This window comes from Budorcas taxicolor, chromosome 14 (genome assembly GCF_023091745.1).
Source record: "Budorcas taxicolor isolate Tak-1 chromosome 14, Takin1.1, whole genome shotgun sequence".
NCBI lineage: Eukaryota > Metazoa > Chordata > Mammalia > Artiodactyla > Bovidae > Budorcas > Budorcas taxicolor.
In genome coordinates, this window is record NC_068923.1 from 77,704,280 (window position 1) to 77,726,261 (window position 21,982).

General features: G+C 38.1%; 1 protein-coding gene across 1 annotated transcript in view; it reads right to left on the bottom strand.

Moving 5' to 3' along the window:
• Nucleotides 1-21,982, bottom strand: part of VPS13B (vacuolar protein sorting 13 homolog B) — a 775,227-nt gene that overhangs the window by 175,763 nt on the left and 577,482 nt on the right. The window contains exon 35 of the mRNA XM_052651420.1: nt 4,743-5,138. Coding sequence (XP_052507380.1) covers nt 4,743-5,138 — 396 coding nt within the window. The remainder of the gene's footprint in view (nt 1-4,742; nt 5,139-21,982) is intronic.

A 21,982-nucleotide genomic window follows, 5' to 3' on the forward strand; every position in this document is an offset into this window, starting at 1 on the left:
CCCAATATTCATTAAGGTTTGTTAGTGATTTGTATAGCTGTCTACAAGCTGTACTTCCACTTCAATCCTCAGTGGCTGTTTAAAAGTTAAGTGTGTCCTCTGGCCTTAACTGTTGAAGAATTCATTTCCTATTGTTCAGGCATTGGAAAAAGATGCTATTTCTTTCTAAAAGTAACAAAAATCTTTGGGGTGTTGTAAATGGCTTGTTATTGCAATATATTATTTTAGGTAGTCATATTTAATTTAATGTTTTATTTCCCCTCAGGCTTACTTGCATTTCTGCAGCATCCACTGGCTATGACAACGCCTTAGGAGATTGTCCTCAGGAGAGTGAGTCGACTCTGGAATGAAAAGCTGGAGCTCCGCTCTGTATCAATTAATGACCTAGTTTCACTTTTCAGGACATGAAAAGGAGCTTTAGTTCTTTACATTTTTATTGGTCCTGAATGCAGTGAACATGAGAAGAGGCATTTGTATCCATGAAGAATAATGTGGTTATGCTTGCTTGCTTTCTACTTTTTGTTTATACACAAAGATAAGTACATATGGATGACAGAGGCTGGGGTAGTGAAAGTTATTTAAACCACAGTTCTTTGACTAGGAATTCAACTTATTGCTTTCTGCACGGATAAAAGTCCCCTAAGTCCCTATGGAAAGGGGATTCTTGCAATTTTTCCTTGATTTGGACTAACATGCCAGCCAAGATGGCCTCACTCAGGCTCTTTCCCAGTCCTCTGTGCCACCTAACTTGTTCATACCCTATTCTCCCTTTTCCTCATCTACAGGGAGCTTGCTAATAGACGTCCCCCTAAGAAAGAGCAAGGCAGCTTAAAGCCAGCTATTTCACAGCCTGAATTGTGTACCCTTGTTTGCCGAAATCTAAGAAGTGCCGCCCTAATAGAGCCATAATTTACTCTGACAAGGAGAGCTAAAGTCTGCAGCTCACTCTCCACCCTGCCTGTGCAAAGTGCTACACTGCTGGTTCAGAATTTATAGCTACATACTTAAGGTTTCTCCAAAACGCCATACTTCAAATGGCAAAAAAGACGGGATGTATGTCTGTGTATGGGGGCGGGGGGGGGGGGGGGTTGTTACGTTTTTTAAGAAGAACATACTACAGAATGGACCAGATTTAATGGACAGTAAAAGAAACGTTTGCCTTTTAAAATGTTTCAGAAAATAAGATGAAAATTTTAAGCAAGATTAATTTTGTTATCAATAACATAACCATAGAAAATTTTGCAGCATTATACACAAGCATAGAAATTTTGGGGATTATACACCAATTAAAAAAAATACAAGCATTACATCTTGTATGTAAAGTTCTAAAATCAGAACTTTAGGGCCATTTTACCAAAGACACATGGGAGAATATAAGTATTCTAGCAGAAATATGAGTTGGGTTATTATAAGTCACTGCTACACTAGCATCTGTAGAATGGAATTTTTAAAAACCCATGTCCCTTGAAACTCGGATAGTTTAGGGCCACGGAATAGTACGGAAGGCTAAGAAGAACTCACAGACTTTCTTTTAAAGTGGAAAATATTTAACCATTTCATTCTGTTTCAAATGATGAAAACATTTCAGTGAATAATCTGTACATATTTTGTTGTAAAAACCAGTAAATGAACATAAAAGCATTTCAGATTTAAATGTAGTGAGAATGTCGTGGGGAGAACATTAACTTTTCTCTCTCATTCTTTTATTATTTCCTTTCTGCACACACTTCCCATAAGCTTATGATGGTTTACATGATAAAAAATATAATCATTAGGCAAACTCAAATATTTTTTGTACTTTTCACAAGTGAAGAAACATGCCTAAGACACATTCCCAATTGTGTTTCTCTAAATATTACTTAGAATGTAAGATTCCTCTAGCATTACAAATCTATTTCAGCTCCTAAATTAAAACTCATCTGGAAAGGACTGTTTTACCCTGTTTATATAACATTGTCACATAGAGAGTGTTAAAAAAAATATTTCACTAAAAATAGCTTGCGTAGTTAGGGATTAGAGTAGTTTCTGCTGCTATAATTGTTCCTTTGTAGTTTTTTCCATGATGTTTTTGCAGTGTTTTTGACTGTGTTTATTAAAGTCAGCACATCAAAAAGGATCAAAGAGAAAGTGAGTGAGAACCAAAGAAACCCCAAGTGTGTTGTCTCATTGGGGAGTTATGCAGATTCGCATAAACAAGTGCAAATTGTTGAGGTTTTAATGAAAATTTTCTACAATTATTTTATCTTAAGTCATTCTATACAATAACATCTGTACAGCAGATGGCTATGCTGTACCAAGGCAACGCTCCTTTTTCTTTCTCTGTTTAATAGTACATCTGAGATGACTACTTTTGTCACTGTGCTCAATTTGGTTCAGCAAATAATTTGAAAAGTGCAGCTGCTGCAGATGGTCACAATACTTATATAAACTGTAAAATCAAAGACACAGTTAAGTATTTCTGTATTAGATTCAAACTACAAAAATCTGACATTAACTCCATTGGGCTCAAAGATACACTATAAAAACTTTTGGTTGCGTACAGACGATGGCACTGGAAAATACAAAAAGAAATACGACTACTGGTAGGACATTTTTTGTTTTTTTTGGCTGGAAAATACTTTTTACAACTTACCAAAAATAAACCTTGAATATATATTTGCATATATTTCATCCAAGTTGCAAAGTATGAATTTTTAAGATAGGTAAATATACAATTAAATAAATGTGCAGAACTTATATTTTATTTCTTAAAAATTTTCCTTGGTAGAAAATCAATGTCTGAAAAATACATAGTCATCTCTTAATTATAATTTCCTAGAAATCAACCTACAGCAATAACTAGAGCTTTCAATCTCACTTCACTTAATCATAATTTATTATTATTTTGCCAACATTGTTTTCTTTTTTTTGAGCATGCCATCACATCAAGCAGAAATGTACATAAAACAGATTTGGTATTTGTTACACTCATACTAAAACTATTTCTATCCATATTAATTAAGTGGCTAACTTCAATCTGATTTGATTTGTTGATGCAAATAACTACTTGAGAACATTTGCTGGACACTGCACATTATAGTTGTATAAAGTATTTCTTAGTCAAGGGTATAGTTTCTACTGCATTTAACTAGATTTTAGAGTTATAACTATAAAAAGAATGGGGTACTAAAGGGAAAAACAAGTTACATGACCAGAATGCATCTACTACTTCGAAAAGATCAGTGAGAAGATTTTAATTATATTTTAGAGAAACTTACTGAGAACAGACACTATTAAATATGAATAGCAAATGAATGAAACAAGAAATGAGGATGACTGAGCACAGTATATATTAAATGCTTTCATTCTACTTCAGTCCTAACCTTTCCTTGCTATGACTCAGGTACAACTGGAAAGACGTGGGAACGGTCCCAGTGTGGTCTGGGTTGTAATTTTTTATTTGTGGATAAATCAGACACTGTAGCCTTCAGTACTTCATAGTCTTTCATGTACCATGGACCTTACATTTTTCATTTCTAACTTTTAAGACAATAAAAAAATACAGTGCTTTTAAGCTGGCTTGGTCACAAATATTTCTGGTGAGAAAGAAATAAATCATTTACTTTTTGGCCTAAAATTCATACTTCTCAACTACAAAACTCCTTCTTTATCTCGTCAACTACTGTGCCCAAATTGACTATACAATTAGTCCCAGCTGCCACTTTTTAGTAAGCAACTGAGTTGCATACAGTTTCAAGATTTACTTTATCCCCTGTACTACCCCTCTAGCCCCACTTCTTCCCTCCAAATTAAAGTGGAAAAAAACCTTTTCCTTTTGCTACTTTTACTTTCAGGGCAGTTTCTGGCTTCAGTGCATTGAACTTTAACAGTAGCAGTTTCTGTGATTGAAAATGGTTATTCCCCACTTGTAGCTTGTTTTTTCTCTTCCCTTCCTCACATTCCTTCTACCTACTCTTTTTGATTCAGTGTGAAAAAGCACCGAACAATTTAGGCATGGTAACAAAAGAGGAAAATGTAGATGTCACTGTCCATTAACTTCTCACCTCTCCACTCATCAAGGACATTCAGTTGCCAGGTCCAGGCTCCTCTGCTCAGCTGGGCACTGAAGCAGAGCCTTTCCTTGCAGGTGTTGCTGTCTGAGAATCTTCAGTGGCACTGCCTCTGCAAAGTTGAACCTTGGCTTCTATTACTTTTGGTGTAGCATTTCTGCCACCAGAGCAATTTAAAAAAAAAATAAATTGTTACCAATGACTTAATGGAGCACATCGGAATAACCTGTAGGGTTTTTTGGAAGACGTTTTTCTGGGCGCCATGCCCAGAGTTTCTGATTCAGTACGTCAGGAGTAGAGTCAGAATTTGCGTTTCTAACAAGCTCCCAGATGTTGCTGGTTCCAAAACTACACTTTGAAAGCTACTACTCGGATGGCTTGCAAAACCTGAGGCTTACTCTGTTCTTCCACTACAGCTATGTTAGGTAAAAACAAATTTAGGAATGAACAATTATAAAGACGTCTGTAGGAACACGCCTGAAGAGGCAGACAGGAACACTTTAGGGCATAAAATACTTAGGCTTAAATAATTTGTTGTCACACTCTTTAAAATAAGGCAACAAACCAGAAATGTGCCCATCTCTAATGGTGCTTGAAACTTTTTGCCTCTACATAATACAAACCTTCAACATTATGCAGTTTTAGATGTTAACAAGTCATTGGCATCTCTCTTGCCCCTTTACTGTGACTTACCAGGTACTCTCTGCGCTGCTTTGACATTAAGGCTTCCATTGAGGGTGGATAAAGATGCCAACAGGCATGGTTTATTAGGATGGGGGACAGTTTCCATGGAGACCACAATCTGAGTAGTATGAACAGAAATTTTTTGAAAGCAGGAAATTGTTCTCCATATGTTTTCTTGAAATGGAATCTTTTGTGCTCCATCACCATGAACTTTAAGCTTAGATAACTTTCCACGGTAACATTTGGAGGCTGGAAATGCATCCTTATTCAGCACGGTGTCTGACGGGGCTGAGGACACTTTGCTGTGTACATTTTTTATCTTCTTCAGAAAATGGTTTATTTGATCCAACTTGGTAAAACTCAGGTTTGCTTTCAAAGGCTTTGATATATCCAAGTTGATGTCTGCTGTAGAAGTGAAAAGGGTAAGAAAATTATTGAAGCTCTCTTATTGCAAATAAGTCTTTACATCCCTGTCAAACTCCTATTTCAGTTTCCCAACACCTGTACTGTGGACTCATTAGGATGCCAGATGTTATAATACTTTTACTTACCACCTATTCTTTCCATGTAGTTACTTGAAGGAACACTTTTCCTGCACTACTCTCTTGCCTACATTCCTATTCCAATCCAAACAGACTGTCTGTCTGTTCCTGACAGACCGAAGGCCACACATGGACATCTACCCTCTACCCTCTACTTGGAGGCTAAGTTGAGCAGCCTTTCCAGTTTGTTACTGGACTGACATTCTTCCTTCTGTGGTTAAAAGGACCTCTCTTAGTACCCAGCACAATGTTTGACACAAATACTGGTATTAATAAATAATCTGTCCAACTAATTAACTGAAGTAGCCTCCCCACCACTGTCTGATAAAGTTATATAGGCAAAACGTTTGTTTCTCCTCTGCAACCCGCTAAAACCCAGAAAAGTCCCTACATCTTTCCCTGTATTCTGTGTTGAATAAGTTTCAAATATCTCATCCAGTGTAACCTGGGTAGACTGAGATCTCTTAAACTCCATTTTACATGTATCACACACCAGATGTTGTCCTTATTTGTCACTTAATCACCTGACATTAAGACGTTTCTGTTTTTGTGTTCTCACTTCCGTTTTTGTCATCAATAAGATGTAAGACTATAAGGGTCGTGAAAGCAGAGTATGGCACTCATCTTTATACCCAGTGCCTGGCACAGTGTGTTTCTCATATGTATGTGGTCAGTAAATGGTTGAGTTTAACTGAACCAAATTAAGCATTCTTTTCACTGCAGCCTGATATAAGGAAAGTGAAGACGCTCAGTCATGTCCGACTCTTTGCAACCCCATGGACTGTAGCCTATCAGGCTCCTCCCTCCATGGGATTCTCCAGGCAAGAGTACTGGAGTGGGTTGCCATTTCCTTCTCCAGGGGATCTTCCCGACCCAGGGATCGAACCCGGGTCTCCCACATTCCAGGCAGACGCTTTAACCTCTGAGCCACCAGGGAAGCCCATAGATGAAGTTAGGAATAGCAAATTATCAAGCAGACAAAGCTCATATTCTGTTTTCAACAGGAGGACCTCTGCTCATCTTCTTCGGATTTCAGCACCTTAAGAGTTTCCTCCTGGCTACCCAGGCTTGCTCCGGGTACCATTCCCCTTGTGTGCCTTTCTTTGGGTTTCTTTAATCAGACTAAGCAAAATTCTGAGAGTACTGGTTCTAGCTAACTGTCCACTGGAAAGGGTCAGACAGTTGAGTCAACCTTCGGCAATATTAAAATGTTCTCTGTTCCTTATATTTCTTTAAGCAGGAAAAAACATCCTAATTTAAAGAAATTATTTTTTAACATCTTTATTGACATATTAACTCACATATTTAAAGTGTACAATTCAATAGTTCTTTTATATTCACAAGATTGTGTACTAATCACTAATCACCACTATCTAATTCCAGAACATTATCACCACCACTAGGGGAAGAAATTCCCATGCCATTTAGCAGTCCCTGCTCATTCCCCACTTCCCACCCTCAGGCAACCAATAAGCTAATTTGTCTCTATAGATTGCCTATTCTAGATATTTCATATAAACTGAATCACATAAAATCCTACTTTTTGTGTCTGGTTTCTTTCAGTTAACATAATAAAAAATTTTAAGGTTCATTTGTGTTGAATCATATGTCATCAGTACCTTATGCCTTTTTTCATGACTGACTAATACTCCATTGTGTGGATATACTGTAGTATACTGCTTATTCATTATCTGTTTGTGGACACTTGGGTTGTCTCTACTTTTTGGTTATTAATGGATGATATTGCTGGGGCTTCCCAAGTGGTGCTAGGGGTAAAGAACCCGCCTGCTAATGCAGGTAGACCAACATAAGAGACACAAGTTCGATCCCTGGGTGGAGAAGATCCCCTGGAGTAGGGCACGGGAACCCATTCCAGTGGAGAATCCAATGGACAGAGGAGCCTGGTGGGCTCCAGTCCATAGGGTCACACAGAGTCAGACACGACTGAAGTGACTTAGCACACATGGATAATACTGCTATGAATGTTAATATGAAAATTTTTATATAAACATGTTTTCAATTCTTTAAGGTATCTGCCAAGAAGTGAAATTGCTAGGTTATATTTGATTACAGCAATCCTAGTGGGTGTGAAGTGGTATCCCATTGTGATTTTGATTTGTATTTTCTTAATGATGAATGATGTTGAGCATTTTTTCATATGCTTATTGGTGATGTGTATATATTCTTAGAAAAATGTCTATCACCTTTGTTCATTTTTAAATTGGGTTGTCTTCTTCTTATTAAACAGTATGAGTCTTTTACATTGATATATTCCAGATACAAGTCCCTATCAGATATAGGATTTGCAAATATTTTTCTCCCATTCTGTAAACTGTCTTTTTAGTTTCTGTGATTATGTCATTTGCGGCACAAAAGATTTTAATTTTTGTGAAGTCCAACAGATTATTCTGTTTGAGCTTTTGGTGACATCAAAAAATCATTGCTTTATCCAAGGTGATAAAGATTCACAGTTATGCTTTCTTTTACAAGTTATAGTTTTACCTTCTTACATTTAGGTCTATAATTCCTCTCAAATTAACTTTTGTGTTTTGTGTGAGGTAGGGGTTCAACTTAAATTTTTTTTGCATAGGGAAATCCAGTTACACCAGCATCATTTTTGAAAGGCCTTGTTTTTGACTTGCAGAACAGGTTGGTGGGCAAAATATTTTAGGGTACTGCATGATTCAAATGACTCATACATTGTCCTGCTCTACCTGCAAAGTGTTTTATGTGGGCTTCTAAATTTTGTGACCTCACAGAAAATAATACCACCTTTTACCACAATGAAGACAATGAGCAATCTTAACAGATGACAGCAGCAACAGAAAAACTAAACAAAGCTAAAGTGGAAAGAAGACTCAGATACTGGGGCCAGAAGCTATCTGCTTTTGCCTGGATTCATGAGCTTTAAACTAAGCACCAGAAGTAGCCATAGAACAATTTACTGACCTACTCAGGAATTTGCCCAAATATCTACCTATACCAACTGCTGAGCCTAAGCGATCCACTTTCCCTGACTGTAGATTGGCAAAACATCCCTAGAATGGTATGCATGAGAGCTGCTGAGTGCTATCTCCATATGGATTCTTGTATCTCAGATATGGTGGTCCCAGGGGCACAAGAAAAAACAAGAAAACCCAAACTCTTTATCTTTGGTTATTTGCGTAACTTGTCCTTTGAAACTCTTTCAGTCATTTCTTCCCGAAAAGCCTTTCTTGATCACTGTGGCTGACTGAGGTGCCTCTCATTCATTGCTTCCAGAATATTCTGATTGTGTCATCATCAGGTATCTATTTATATTATTTTTATAGCTATGGCTTAGAGTCCAGATAACTATGAGCTCCTGAAAAATAAGGACTGTTCTATATCTTAATATTCTGAGTGCCTAGGTGTTGCTAGTGGTAAAGAACCCACCTGCCAGTGCAGGAGTTATAAAAGATGCAGGTTCAATCCCTGGGTAGGGAAGATCCCCTTGAGGAGGGCACACGGCAACCCACTTCAGTATTCTTGCCTGGAAAATCCCATGTACAGAGGAGCCTGGCAGGCTACAGTCCATGGGGTCACACAGAACTGGACATGACTGAAGTGACTTAGCACGCATGCACAAGTACAAAATGGATATTTAATGATGTAATGAAGGGGGGAAAAAAGGAATGGATTTTTTCTTGCTACTTAACTCCCACAGGCTCATCATCAAGTCAATTCATCCAAAACGATCCATCACCTCTTCTCATTGTTGGTTCTTGTTGTTGTTTAGTCACTAAGTTGTGTCCAACTCTTTTGTGACCCAGTGGACGACAGCCCGCCAGGCTCCTCTGTCCATGGGATTTCCTCTCACACATGCTATGTTCTCTGTCTCAGTTAATAACTCTAATCTACCAACTGGCTCAAATTAAAAAATCTGACTTTTTTACTCATTTCATTCCCTCTTTTCTTGGTCCAAATCTACTCAATGATTAAGTTCTGTCAATTTTATTTCCAAAATAATTGCCTGAATCCAATCTCTTTCTCTTCAGCATTCCAACCACTCCCCATTTTTTCCCCTTCATGCCTTTGATATTCTTCAGTTAATATAAAGCCTCCTAAAAGGTTTCTCTGTCTAGACTGATTCCTGTTAATCCAGGCTCCGGAGTAATTTCCAAATGATTTGTTTCAAATGTGATCTCGACTGGTTCACTATTGCTTAAAACTGTGTAATGGCTTTTACCTAGATAGAAGATGAAGCTCCTTAGAATGGAAAAAAAAACATCCTGCCTTTTCTTATCCACAGCCATTGCCTGCCTCAAATATTAAAGCTCCAGAAATATCAAAGAGTTTACAGAGCCTACATCCCCCAGCCTGTGCGATGTCATACCATTAGGCCTTTGATCACGTTGCTCCTTGGTCTAATGTACCCTTTCTTTGCCTAATGCCTAATCTCCAAGAAAATGCTCAACATTTTCTCCAAGTAGTTCCACAAAGCTGGTCCTGCATGAGTATCTTTTGTGAGATTATGTCTCCCACCAATAAAGAAGATCCTTGAGTATACATTTTTCATCTTTAATACCTAGTGTTGGGCCTCAAACTCAGCATGAAGCATTTATTTGGTCACTTCGTGTTGGAGCTCACCAGAACTCTCTAATCTGGTTCTGTGGGAGGCAGAATTCTGAAGATGACCCCCTTTTCCCAAGATTCCTGTCCCCTGGTTATTGATTCAAACACTAAGCCAGGTACTGCTGTGCTGGAAGGGGTTTCATAGGTGTGATAAAAATTCTAGGTAAACTGAATTTAAGCCCAAGATTACCTGGTGGGCTGATCTATTACTTGAGCCTTTTACAAAGTATAAGGAAGAGGCAGAAGGGGAAATCAAGAGAGATTTGAAATGGGTCTACGATCTGTCATTACAAGTTTGAGAATGGTAGGGATCATGTGAGAAGGAAAGGGTACCCTAGAGGTGAGGGATTGGAGGCACTGGGCAATCACTAACAAGGAATTAGGGACCTGAGTCCTACAACTACAGGAAGTGGATTATGCAAGAGATGGAATGAGTTTGGAACTGGAATCTTCCGCAGAGCTTCTAGATTAAAGCCCAGCCCAACTGACATCTTGATTTTGGTTTTGTGAGATTCTGAGCAGAGAATACAGCTAAATCCAAATGGACCTCTGACCCAGAGGACTGAGACAATAAATTTGCATTGCTATATGCCATTATATTTGTGGTAATTCATCAATAGAGAACCAATACAAATTCCATATGCTAATATGGAGTATTTCCAGTTTCTAATGTGATTATAAATAAAGTTTCAAGGCCTAGGAATGTTTGCCCTAGTTTCTTTTACCTTTTCCCTCTAAAGCAAAAAATTCTAATATAGTTTGCTTTTTCTCTTTGTTAGTTGCCAACTCTTTTTCTTTAAATATTATTTCAGGGTTCCAGGAAAGATGGAACTATAACATCTGGAGATATTACAGCTTAAAAAAAAAACAAACAAAAAACCTACAAAGAGCAGCTATTTGAAGACTCTGAAAAGTAAATCGTAACAGGTAGATTGGGGAAGATGACTAAATTTCAAAATACCACCAAAATGGTAGTAAATTTTTCATTTTTTCTGGCAATATTCTATAGTCTGGGGCAGCCAAAAACCTGAAGGTGGGCATCAGGTGTGGATAGAGGGAGTAGTCAGAAAAAGCCTCTATTTCTGGCTTCAGTAATGGGAAGGGAATTCCTAATGCCCATAGGGACTATGAAGATCCCTCATTTTTTCCTTCTTATTCTTGTACCACAGAAAATAGGAGACAATATACTTAAATACATTTTATGAAACCATCATTACTGGTACCAAAACCAGACAAAGATAACAAAAGACAACTGCAGACTAGTATGCTGCTGCCAAGTTGCTTCAGTCGTGTCTGACGCTGTGCGACCCCACAGACGGCCTCCCACCAGGCTCCCCCGTCCCTGGGATTCTCCAGGCAAGAACAAAGGAGTGGGTTGCCATTTCCTTCTCCAATGCATGAAAGTGAAAAGTGAAAGTGAAGTTGCTCAGTCGTGTCCGACTCTTAGCGAACCCATGGACTGCAGCCTACCAGGCTCCTCTGTCTATGGGATTTTCCAGGCAAGAGTACTGGAGTGGGGGTGCCACTGCCCTCTCTGATAGACTAGTATAGTACCCATTAATTTTCCAAAGCAATATCAAGAACAGTCCACATACATCATCATTAGGAATTAGAAAAGTACAAATAAAAATGACAATGAGACATCTATTAGAATGGCTAAAATAAAAAAAAAAAACCACTGACAGTATAAGCTGCTGGAGACGATATGTAACTGGTGGGACCCTCATACACTGCTGGCGTAATGTGAAATGATACAGGCAATTTGGAAAGATTTTAGTATTTTCGTGTGTGTGTGTGTGTGTGTGTGTGTGTGTGTGTGTGTGTGTGTGTCACTCAGTCGTGTCCACCTTTTTGTGACCCCCATGGATAGCAGCCTGCCAAGCTCCTCTGTCCATGGAACTCTCCAGGCAAGAATACTGGAGTAGGTAGCCATTCCCCTCTCCAGGTAATCTTCCCGACCCTGGGATCAAACCCAGGTCTTCTGTATTGCAGGCAGATTCTTTACTGTCTGAGCCACCAGAGAAGCCCCTTCTTATGACTTATATGACCCACCAATTCCACGCCTAGGTATTTATCATAGAGGAATGAAACTTATAATCACATAACTACTTATACACAAATGTTTAAAGTAGCTATTCATAATCAGCAAAATCGGAAACAACTTATATGCCCTTCAATGGATGAATTCTTATATGGCACATCTATGAAATGGAACACTACTCAGCAATGAAAAGGAATGTACTAATGACAGATGCAACAAATCTCAAGGACAGCATGTGAGTTAAAGAAACTAGTCTGAAAAGGTTACATGCTGTATGATTAGATTTGTATGACATTCTCAAAAAGACAAGACAAAAATCCTAAAGTGATGGAGAGCAGTAATTATCAGAGATTAGGGCTTAGGGGCAAGTGTGATTACAAAGGACTACCGTGAGAATTTAAGGTGGCAGAACTGTTCTGTATCTTGACTGTGGTAGTGGTTACATTAATCTGTTCATGTATTAGAATTCACAGAACTATGTACCAATGAAGGACGGTTTAATTTTTTCTCTTTTATTTAAAAAATAAAAAAGAAACAAAATTCTTTCAATGACTTTGTCATATGCATGACAGGACAGTTTTTTCCACCCCCTTTACTTTTCACCCTCACATGTAACGGCTGAACTGTGTGTGCCCTTATGTCTAGGGGAAGCCCACTTTAGACCTAAGTGTTAACCAGCTCTGTACTGGGCCAGTTTTTCAGGTTTACTTTCGATTCTCCATGGCCCTTCCAACAGTGTAGCAGAACACTTACACTAACACCTTTAATGGTGAGATCAGGGTGCCCTTTCTGCAGAAGGTGAAAAAGACAGAATGCTACTCCTAAATGTTACAGAAGCCACAGGATAATTTCTAATCTTACTGACACCAAATACTGTGGCACATGAAAATTAGAGGCTTTAATTAAATAGCTAGACTAGAATTAGTTAAATCGGTAAAACTGAAAAGCACAGGTCAGTTTGGCACCATCTCAACTAGTTTAATTAGGAAAGACAATATAGTCCTTCCTAGGTCTTGGCTCATATTACAAAATAAGTTTTAAAAGAAGGTTCTTTTTTGTCAGTAGAAGTCAAATGCTGATAATTCAGAAAAAGAAATGTGTAATACAAGCTAATCATATTTGTGAATTTCAACTATGAGTCTATTTGAGTTACATTATCAACCTTACTCTACCAAATATGAACTTTAAAAAGTTTAAAAATCAGAAAGATCAATTTCCCGAAGCAACATCAATAACAGCTCACAATATTTATTCAGTACGAGTTTAACAGCTCAAAATGGGTTAAGCTTTTTGCGCTGTCTCCTGCATCTTCTGCACTGCAGGCGGATTCTTTATCTCTGAGCCACCGGAGAAGCTACATACAAACCACAGTCTATATAGAAAGCACCAAGACAAGTGTTACGTTAACTTTTTGTAAGAGATGACTAGATATTTAAAAGATTTAAATAATTTCCATTTTAGACGGTTTCTGTATGTCTGTCTGCATACAGTGCAACCAACCTTTGTGCATGATTGCCCTCCGCTGGCCCACAAAGACCCCCACTCTCAGCTCTCTAGAGCTGGAGTGTTGAGCCACATTCTTTGCAAAACACAGCCTGTTCTATGTATAAGCAGAGGGACTAGGGCAGTCCCATTGGACAAGTCAGATAATATTGCAGGTGAAGAGCCCCAAAAGCAGAGCTTACAATGAAGCTATTCCTTTCAAAGTACCTGGTCCATGAAGAAATCTGTAGCATGTACCAGAATGAGAAACACCACAAATGCAACAGCACTCTTTATTGCTTGTAAAGTCCATCAACATGTGTAACTCCTTCAACTAAAATCACAAGCTCACTATCACATCTGATAATTAAACAAATATGTACTGTTACTTCTATTTCCTAGTATAAAATAAGACTTTGACATCCTTTAACTAGTCAGGTATTTTGGGGGGTAGAAAATTACTGTCATTATTATAAATATTTGTAGTTTCATAACGGTAGGAAAACTTATTTTTACAAGTGGGAAAACTATGCAAAAAAAATCTGGTATTTTAAAAAATTGAGCAATGATTTTCTTATCTTCTTTTATATTTTTTAAAGTGATGAAAAACATTAACTTCACTATTAAGATGAAAACATTAAAGTAATGGACTATAAAAGTTTTATTCAACAGACACAGTTGGAACTATATAAAATGATGATTTACAAGAACTGGAAATATAACTGGATAAAGAACCAGGCATAGATTGTTAATGTGAATTTTATTGCACATTTATCCAATTATTATCAGATTCTTGTTTTAAAGGGTTTAGATTTTTTTTTTTGGTAATCCTCAATGAACTTTAATAAATGGATTATTTTCAATGTTTAGATTTTAAGAATGTGTAGCAATAGTGAATTTCCCAGCTGAGTCATCCATTTCTCTGCCAGATCTAATTTCTCACCATCTCCAGAACACATTCTATATCTTTAAGTTACCAAGTAAACCCATGCCTGTCAATTATTAGACTCTAATTACCCTTCAAAACTTTCCTAAAGCTACCAGGAAACAGAATGATGGAATGATTATTGAGTTAAAAGGAGATTAGACAAATACAAATAAATTACACTTATTTTATGCTTCCATCACCCTAGGAGATGACTTAATAGGAAAAGGAAAAGAATCATATTATAATAATGAAATCAGAGAGGGAATTCAAGCCCCAGAGGTGATTCCCCTAAGTTTATGTTAACGCACACCTTGTGGGGGACCAAACATCAACTGGAAAAGTTTCCTGAAAACTGTTCCAGCTATTTTCTCATTTAAAATGTTCCAACTTTACTTGACCCATTAGTCATCATATTACTTACATTTATGATGTATTTTGAAATCTATTACCCAAAACCCAATGGATTCAATATGGCTTGTTATACCCAAATCATAACATTTATGAAAGAAAAAATTCTTTGTTAAGTGCTTCTTCCTTTGGAATTTTATTTGTAAAAGACAATTTTTTTTTTATAGACAAGTTGGGCTTGTTAGGAAAACAAGTCAGTGGCCATGGTGGCTATGTAAAGACACAGGAATGATGGCCCCCCTCCACCACAGTAAATACAAATCAAAGAACAAATATTTAATCAAACTTGACTTTATGTGTTATTGTAACTCTAAATATTTTTTATTATTAGGTCATGGTTCATAGTACACTTCTTTTTCTTATTCAGCAATTCAAGTTCAGATTTTTGTTACAGTGCTCAAGTAAAGGTATTCATGATAATAACAGACAATGGAGACTCAGTATTCACAGGTGTGAGAGCTAGAAAACTTGGAAAGCTGCCCCTGACAGCAAGATCAACATGTTTTCATTGAAGGTGTGAAGTGTAAAGATCTCAGTGGTGGCAGACGTAAGTGTGTCAGTTAACAGTGGTACACCAAATGGAACTGGTTGTAGGCTGACCCATGTGCCACTGAGGAGGCTCAGAGACATGACTGACACATGTCCTTGGGTCAGCCAGCAGCAGCTCATTGTGCTTATCACTGCGAACTGGGCATCATGTTTACTAGCATAACTGCTCATGGACATATTCTTATCATCAAGCAATGACTTTATTTTGACTATACTGTCCTACCCTCAAAATCACAACACAAAAGTTCTGATTAAAGGGTAAATGAATGGGTTTTCTAAAATGAATTTATCAAACTGAGCTCATCTAAATGAGCTTCTCTCCATCTAAGTAGCTATCATAGAACACTAAGTACATTCCACTACTCGAATCACTGTGACAGTGTTTTTGGTACTCATTTCCTTTTCTTTTCTTCCTGTTTTCAATGATGGCATATACTCATCCTTGGAGACAGCATATCTGATTTTTATCTGATTTTTAGGAATAGCCAAATGTTTTGAGACAAGGAAGCAAGGATTCCAGACTGAGGAAAGATTAAAAACATAGACAATCCAATTTATAGAGACTACAACTGCCAATGAGGAGACAATTTGAGCATTACTAAAAATAACAAATCCAGAATAACACCAAATAACAACATTGATAAATGGCCAACAAAGGAATAGTTAGAAAATTAACTCACTTCTCCCCAGTTTTACTGATATAAGATTGACAAATAAAATTGTAAGATATTTGATCTGTACACTATGATGACTGATATAGACTATACACTGCAAAAAAGTTCCTCCCCATCTGGAAAACCGAATTTATTTTTCTAATGGGTAAAGAAAGGGAAAGAAGTAAGCATTTATCCTACCTTTCTTAGGTAAACAATTCTACTAAGAAACTGAATTAAAATGTTACTGTTTGCAACCTCCAATGACTTTATGTATTTAGCGTCAATAACTATTAACATCACAAGAAGAACCTTTAGACATTATGTGCCTCCTGATGGAACAAAATAAAACCTTTTATAAAACAGTCTTGCTAAAAATAAATAAAATAAACAACCTGAATTAGATTGAGCCATCTATGAGTTTATATGCGGGAAATACACAGAATAGGGACAGGCAAAATTCAAACTGTAAAATTTACATGATAACTTACCTGGTTTCTTTAATATATTTGAATCATGCTCCCTGACTTCGGACTATAGTACAAAGCTACAGTAATCAAAACAGTATGGTACTGACCCAAAAAGAGACACAATGATCAATGGAACAGGATAGAAAGCTCAGAAGTAAACCTATGCATTTATGGTCAATCTAAGATAAAGGAGGTAAGAACATATACTATGGAGAAAGACAGTCTGGGAAAAGTGCACAGCTATGGAAAAGAATGAAATTCGAACACTTTCTAACACTATATAAAAAATAAACTCAAAATGGATTCAGTTGAGTTCAGTCGCTCAGTCATGTCTGACTCTTTGTGACCCCATGAATGTAGCACGCCAGGCCTGCCCATCCATCACCAACTCCTGGAGTTCACTCAGACTCATGTCCATTGAGTTGGTGATGCCATCCAGTCATCTCAGGCTCTGTCGTCCCCTTCTCCTCCTGCCCCCAATCCCTCCCAGCATCAGTCTTTTCCAATGAGCCAACTCTTCACATGAGGTGGCCAAGTACTGGAGTTTCAGCTTTAGCATCAGTCCTTCCGAAGAACACCCAGGACTGATCTCCTTTAGCATGGACTGGTTGGATCTCCTTGCAGTCCAAGGGATTCTCGAGAGTCTTCTCCAACACCACAGTTCAAAAGCATCAATTCTTCGGCGCTCAGCCTTCTTCACAGTCCAACTCTCACATCCATACATGACCACAGGAAAAACCATAGCCTTGACTAGATGGACCTTAGTCGGCAAAGTAATGTCTCTGCTTTTGAATATGCTATCTAGGTTGGTCATAACTTTCTTCCAAGGAGTAAGCGTCTTTTAATTTCATGGCTGCAGACACCATCTGCAGTGATTCTGAAGCCCAAAAAAATAAAGTCTGACACTCTTTCCACTGTTTCTCCATCTATTTCCCATGAAGTGATGGGACCAGATGCCATGATCATTGTTTTCTGAATGTTGAGCTTTAAGCCAACTTTCTCACTCTCCACCTTCACTTTCATCAAGAGGCTTTTTAGTTCCTCTGCACTTCTGCCATAAGGGTGGTGTCATCTGCATATTTGAGGTTATTGATATTTCTCCAGGCAATCTTGATTCCAGCTTGTGCTTCTTCCAGCCCAGCGTTTCTCATGATGTACTCTGCATATAAGTTAAATAAGCAGGGTGACAATATACAGCCTTGACGTACTCCTTTTCCTATTTGGAACCAGTTTGTTGTTCCATGTCTAGTTCTAACTGTTGCTTCCTGACCTGCATACAGATTTTTCAAGATTTCTCATTTTTCTGTAGCTTGTATCATTACCTGACACTGTCCAGTACTTCTACACATTTTTCTCTTGGTTTCTTTGACATAGCACTCTCCAGATTTTCCTCTTAGCTCTACTTTCTTTTAAAGTTCCTCCTTTTCCTCCTGGCCAGTAATTACTGATTCGACTTCTTCAGTCTTAAAGACTCTTTTTTCCTACTTCCTCTCTTTTTTTTCTTCCTCTTTTCCCTTCTGAGTAATAATCTCATCCAGGTCTGTGCCCTCGATCAGCGCCCATATTCCCCCAAACTTTCAAAACATTTAATCCTTTACCACTAGTCAGACTTTTGTGTGAGCAGCAGATATGCATGCACAATTACCAACACAGAACTCATGATCTCTCCCTACTCTCATACACAAACATGACAAACAAAATATACCTTTTCCCAAGCATTTTCTATAACATATCAGTCAACAGGACACCAGTTTGGGATGCCATACTAAAATACCACAAACTGTGAGATTAGACAACAGAAACTTATTTTCTCATAGTTCTAGAGCAGGAATTCTGAGATCAGGGAGTGAACGCAGGTTGGTTTCTGGTGAAGGCTGACTTCTGGGCTTGCCTGGCTGTGTTATTACTGTGTCCTCACATGGCAGGGAGAGACAGAAGGACAGCAAATTGTCTGGTGTACTAATCCCCACCATGAGGGCCTGACCCTCATTACCTCATCTAAATCTAATTACCTCCTAAAGGCCCAGCACAGTGGGGACTAGAGCTTCAACATATTAATTTTGTGGGGGACACAATTCAGTCCACAACACAATATTCCTTCAGTTAGATCAGTCAGGAACCCTTAAGTCATCCTTAAACCTCTCTTATACAACATCCCCTCTACTCCAATACCAGTCTATGGATTCTGCCTCCATATTTATCTACCAAATCGTTCACTTTTCTCCATTTCTATTACCATTCCATGACCCAACCTATTATCTCTCACCAGTACTACTGCAATATTCTGCTAATTTGTTGTTTGCCTCTACTCTAGAGCTTTTTATCTATTCTTTATCCTGCAACTAGAATAATTTTTTTTCAAAATGCAAATATAACCATATCAATAAACACTCATATCTCTTCTTTCCCCATCATATGTATGTCCTACTTAAAATTCTTCAGTGGTTTCCCAGTGCTCTAAAGATAAAAATCCCCAAATCCTTTATTGTGGCCTACAAGGCCTGACCCATAACTCTCTCTATAGCCTCACCTCCTGCAACTGTTCCCTCTCTCTGACTTGTTTTCATTTCCTTCGGTGTGCCACAATCCCCTTCCTCACAGGGTCTTTTGCATACATTCTGTCAGAAGATTGCTGTTCCCTCCATGTCTTTGGTTAACTCCCTTTTATACAAGTGTCTGAACTCAGCTCAGACAAGCTTCCCTAAATCTCTAATCTTTTACAAATCCAGAAAAGTTTATGACACTTATATTAGCTTATAATTATATAATAAATACTCTGGGTGACTACTTGCTAATCAAATCCTGTCCTTTCTACTAGATGGTATGCATTTCCTGAGAGAAATTACTGTGTATCTTTTGCTTACCACTGTAATTCCAAGGCTTAGAAGATTACTTGGAATATTATAATTGCTCATAAACACTTGTTGTGAAAAATAAATGAAGAGTTCCACTGGGGATTACAGACATCATTTTAGAATTTGCAGGAATCTCAGGACAACTCTCTTATGATACAGAAGAAAATACTAGGGTTCAAAGAAGAAAAATGATCTCACTTAGAATTACTTTCGTAGTGACAGTAAGCCTGGATTGTCCAGATGACACCAGGTTAGATTCCCGAGGTCTGAGGACAGTTATGATTTGATTAACTGAGGGAGGTGGGTGGTCAAGATTCACATTAGTTTGCAGAGGAAAGAAAAATGATTGAGTAAAAGAAAAATCTGAAATGAGGGTCACCAGTAAATAGACCAAAGAAGTAATAAGGGCACAGGTAGGTGGCAGGTATAATGGAGAACCATTTCAAAGGAAAAACTAAAAAGGCTTGAATGAAAAAGGGACGACTTGAAGGTGGCAGTAAAACTGTGAGAAGACCTGAATGGAACACTGCTGCCATCACTAGCAAATGTAAAGAAATTTGGAGACTGTACTAAGAGATGGAGCCAATAAGAAAAAGAAACAATTTTTGACTTAATAGTGAAAGTGAAGTCGCTCAGTTGTGTCCGATTCTTTGCGACTTCATGGACACCAGGCTCCTTTGTCCATGGAATTTTCTAGGCAAAAGTACTGGAGTGGGTTGCCATTTCCTTCTCCAGGGGATCTTTCTGACCCGCGGATTGCACCCAGGTATTTTAAATAACTAAATGCATCTCACAGGGAGATGAAGAAATAGTGCTGAAGGTGGATAATGAATCAAAATTAGAAATAGGCATTGGAGGTTGTAGGCATAGAAGAGATAGCTGAGGTTATTTTCTGTACAAAGAACAGAAGACTGAAGACAAAATTCAACAACTTCATGATAAAAACACTCAAAGTGGGTATAAAGGGAACACATCTCAACATAATAAAGTACATTTATGACAAACCAACGGGACTTCCCCAGTGGCTCAGTGGTAAAGAATCCACCTGCAATGCAGGAGACACAGGAGATGTAGGTTTGATCTGTGGGTCGGGAAGATCCCCTGGAGGAGGGCATGGCAACCCACTCCAGTATTCTTGCCTGGAGAATTCCATGGACAGAGCAGCCTGGCAGGCTACAGTCCACAGGGTCACAAAGAGTCAGACATGACTGAAGCGACTTAGCACTCATGCATGCATGACAAACCCACAGTCAACATAATACTCAGTGATGGAAAGCTGAAAGTCTTCCTGCTAAATTCTAGAAGAACACAAGGGCGTCCACTCTCATTGCTTCTATTTAACATAGTATTGGAAGTCCCAGCCAAAGCAATAAGAAAAGAAAAAGAGGCATTCGAATTGGAAGGGAGGAGGTAAAACTGTCACTATCTGCAGATGACATGATGCTCTGTATAGAGAACTGTTAAGTCTCCACCCAAAAACTGTTAGAACTAGTAAATGAATTCCGCAACATTGTAGGATACAAGATTGATGTACAAAAACCTATACAGTCATAATGAAATATCAGAAAGATAAAGTTAAAAAAAAAATCCTATTTAAAACTGCATCTCCTTTCCCCCTCCAAACAAACAAAAAAACAGCCTGATTACCCAGGAATAAACTTCACCAAGGAGGTGAAAGACCCATACACTGAAAATTATAAAACACTGATGAAGAAAATCAAAGATGATTCAAAGAAATGGGAAGACATCTCATGCTCTTGGATTGGAAAAACTAATATTGTTAAAATGGCCACACTACCCAAAGCAATCTACAGACATAATGCCATCCTTATAAATATCACCCATGATATTTTTCATAGAACTAGAATAAATAATCCTAAAATTTATTTGGAGCCACAAAAGACTCAAAAATCTCCAAAATAATCCTGAGAAAGAAGAACAGAGCTGGAAGTATAACTCTTCTAGATTTCAGATTATACTACAAATCTATAGTAATCAAACAACATGGTACTGGAACAAAAACAGACACAGAGATCAATGTAATGGAGAGCCCAGAAAAAAACCCACACATCTATAGTCAACTAATTTATGACAAAGGAGGCAAAAATATACAATGCAGAACATCTCTTAAACAAGCATTTCTGGGAAAGGTGGTCAGCTTCATGTAAAACAATGAAATTAGAACATTTTCTCACACTATATACAAAAATAAACTCAAAATGTTTTAAAAACATGAATATAAGACATAACACCATAAAACTCCTAGAAGAGAATACAGACGAAACATTTTTTGACATAAATCATGTTCAGTTCAGTTCAGTCACTCAGTCGTGTTCAACTTTTTGTGACCCCATGAATCGCAGCATGCCAGGCCTCCCTGTCTATCACCAACTCCCGGAGTTCACTCAGACTCACGTCCATCGAGTCAGTGATGCCATCCAGCCATCTCATCCTCGGTCGTCCCCTTCTCCTCCTGCCCTCAATCCCTCCCAGCATCAGGGTCTTTTCCAATGAGTCAACTCTTCACACGAGGTGGCCAAAGTACTGGAGTTTCAGCTGTAGCATCATTCCTTCCAGAGAACACCCAGGGTTGATCTCCTTCAGAATGGACTGGTTGGATCTCCTTGGAGTCCAAGGGACCCTCAAGAGTCTTCTCCAACACCACAGTTCAAAAGCATCAATTTTTCGGCACTCAGCTTTCTTCACAGTCCAACTCTCACCTCCATAC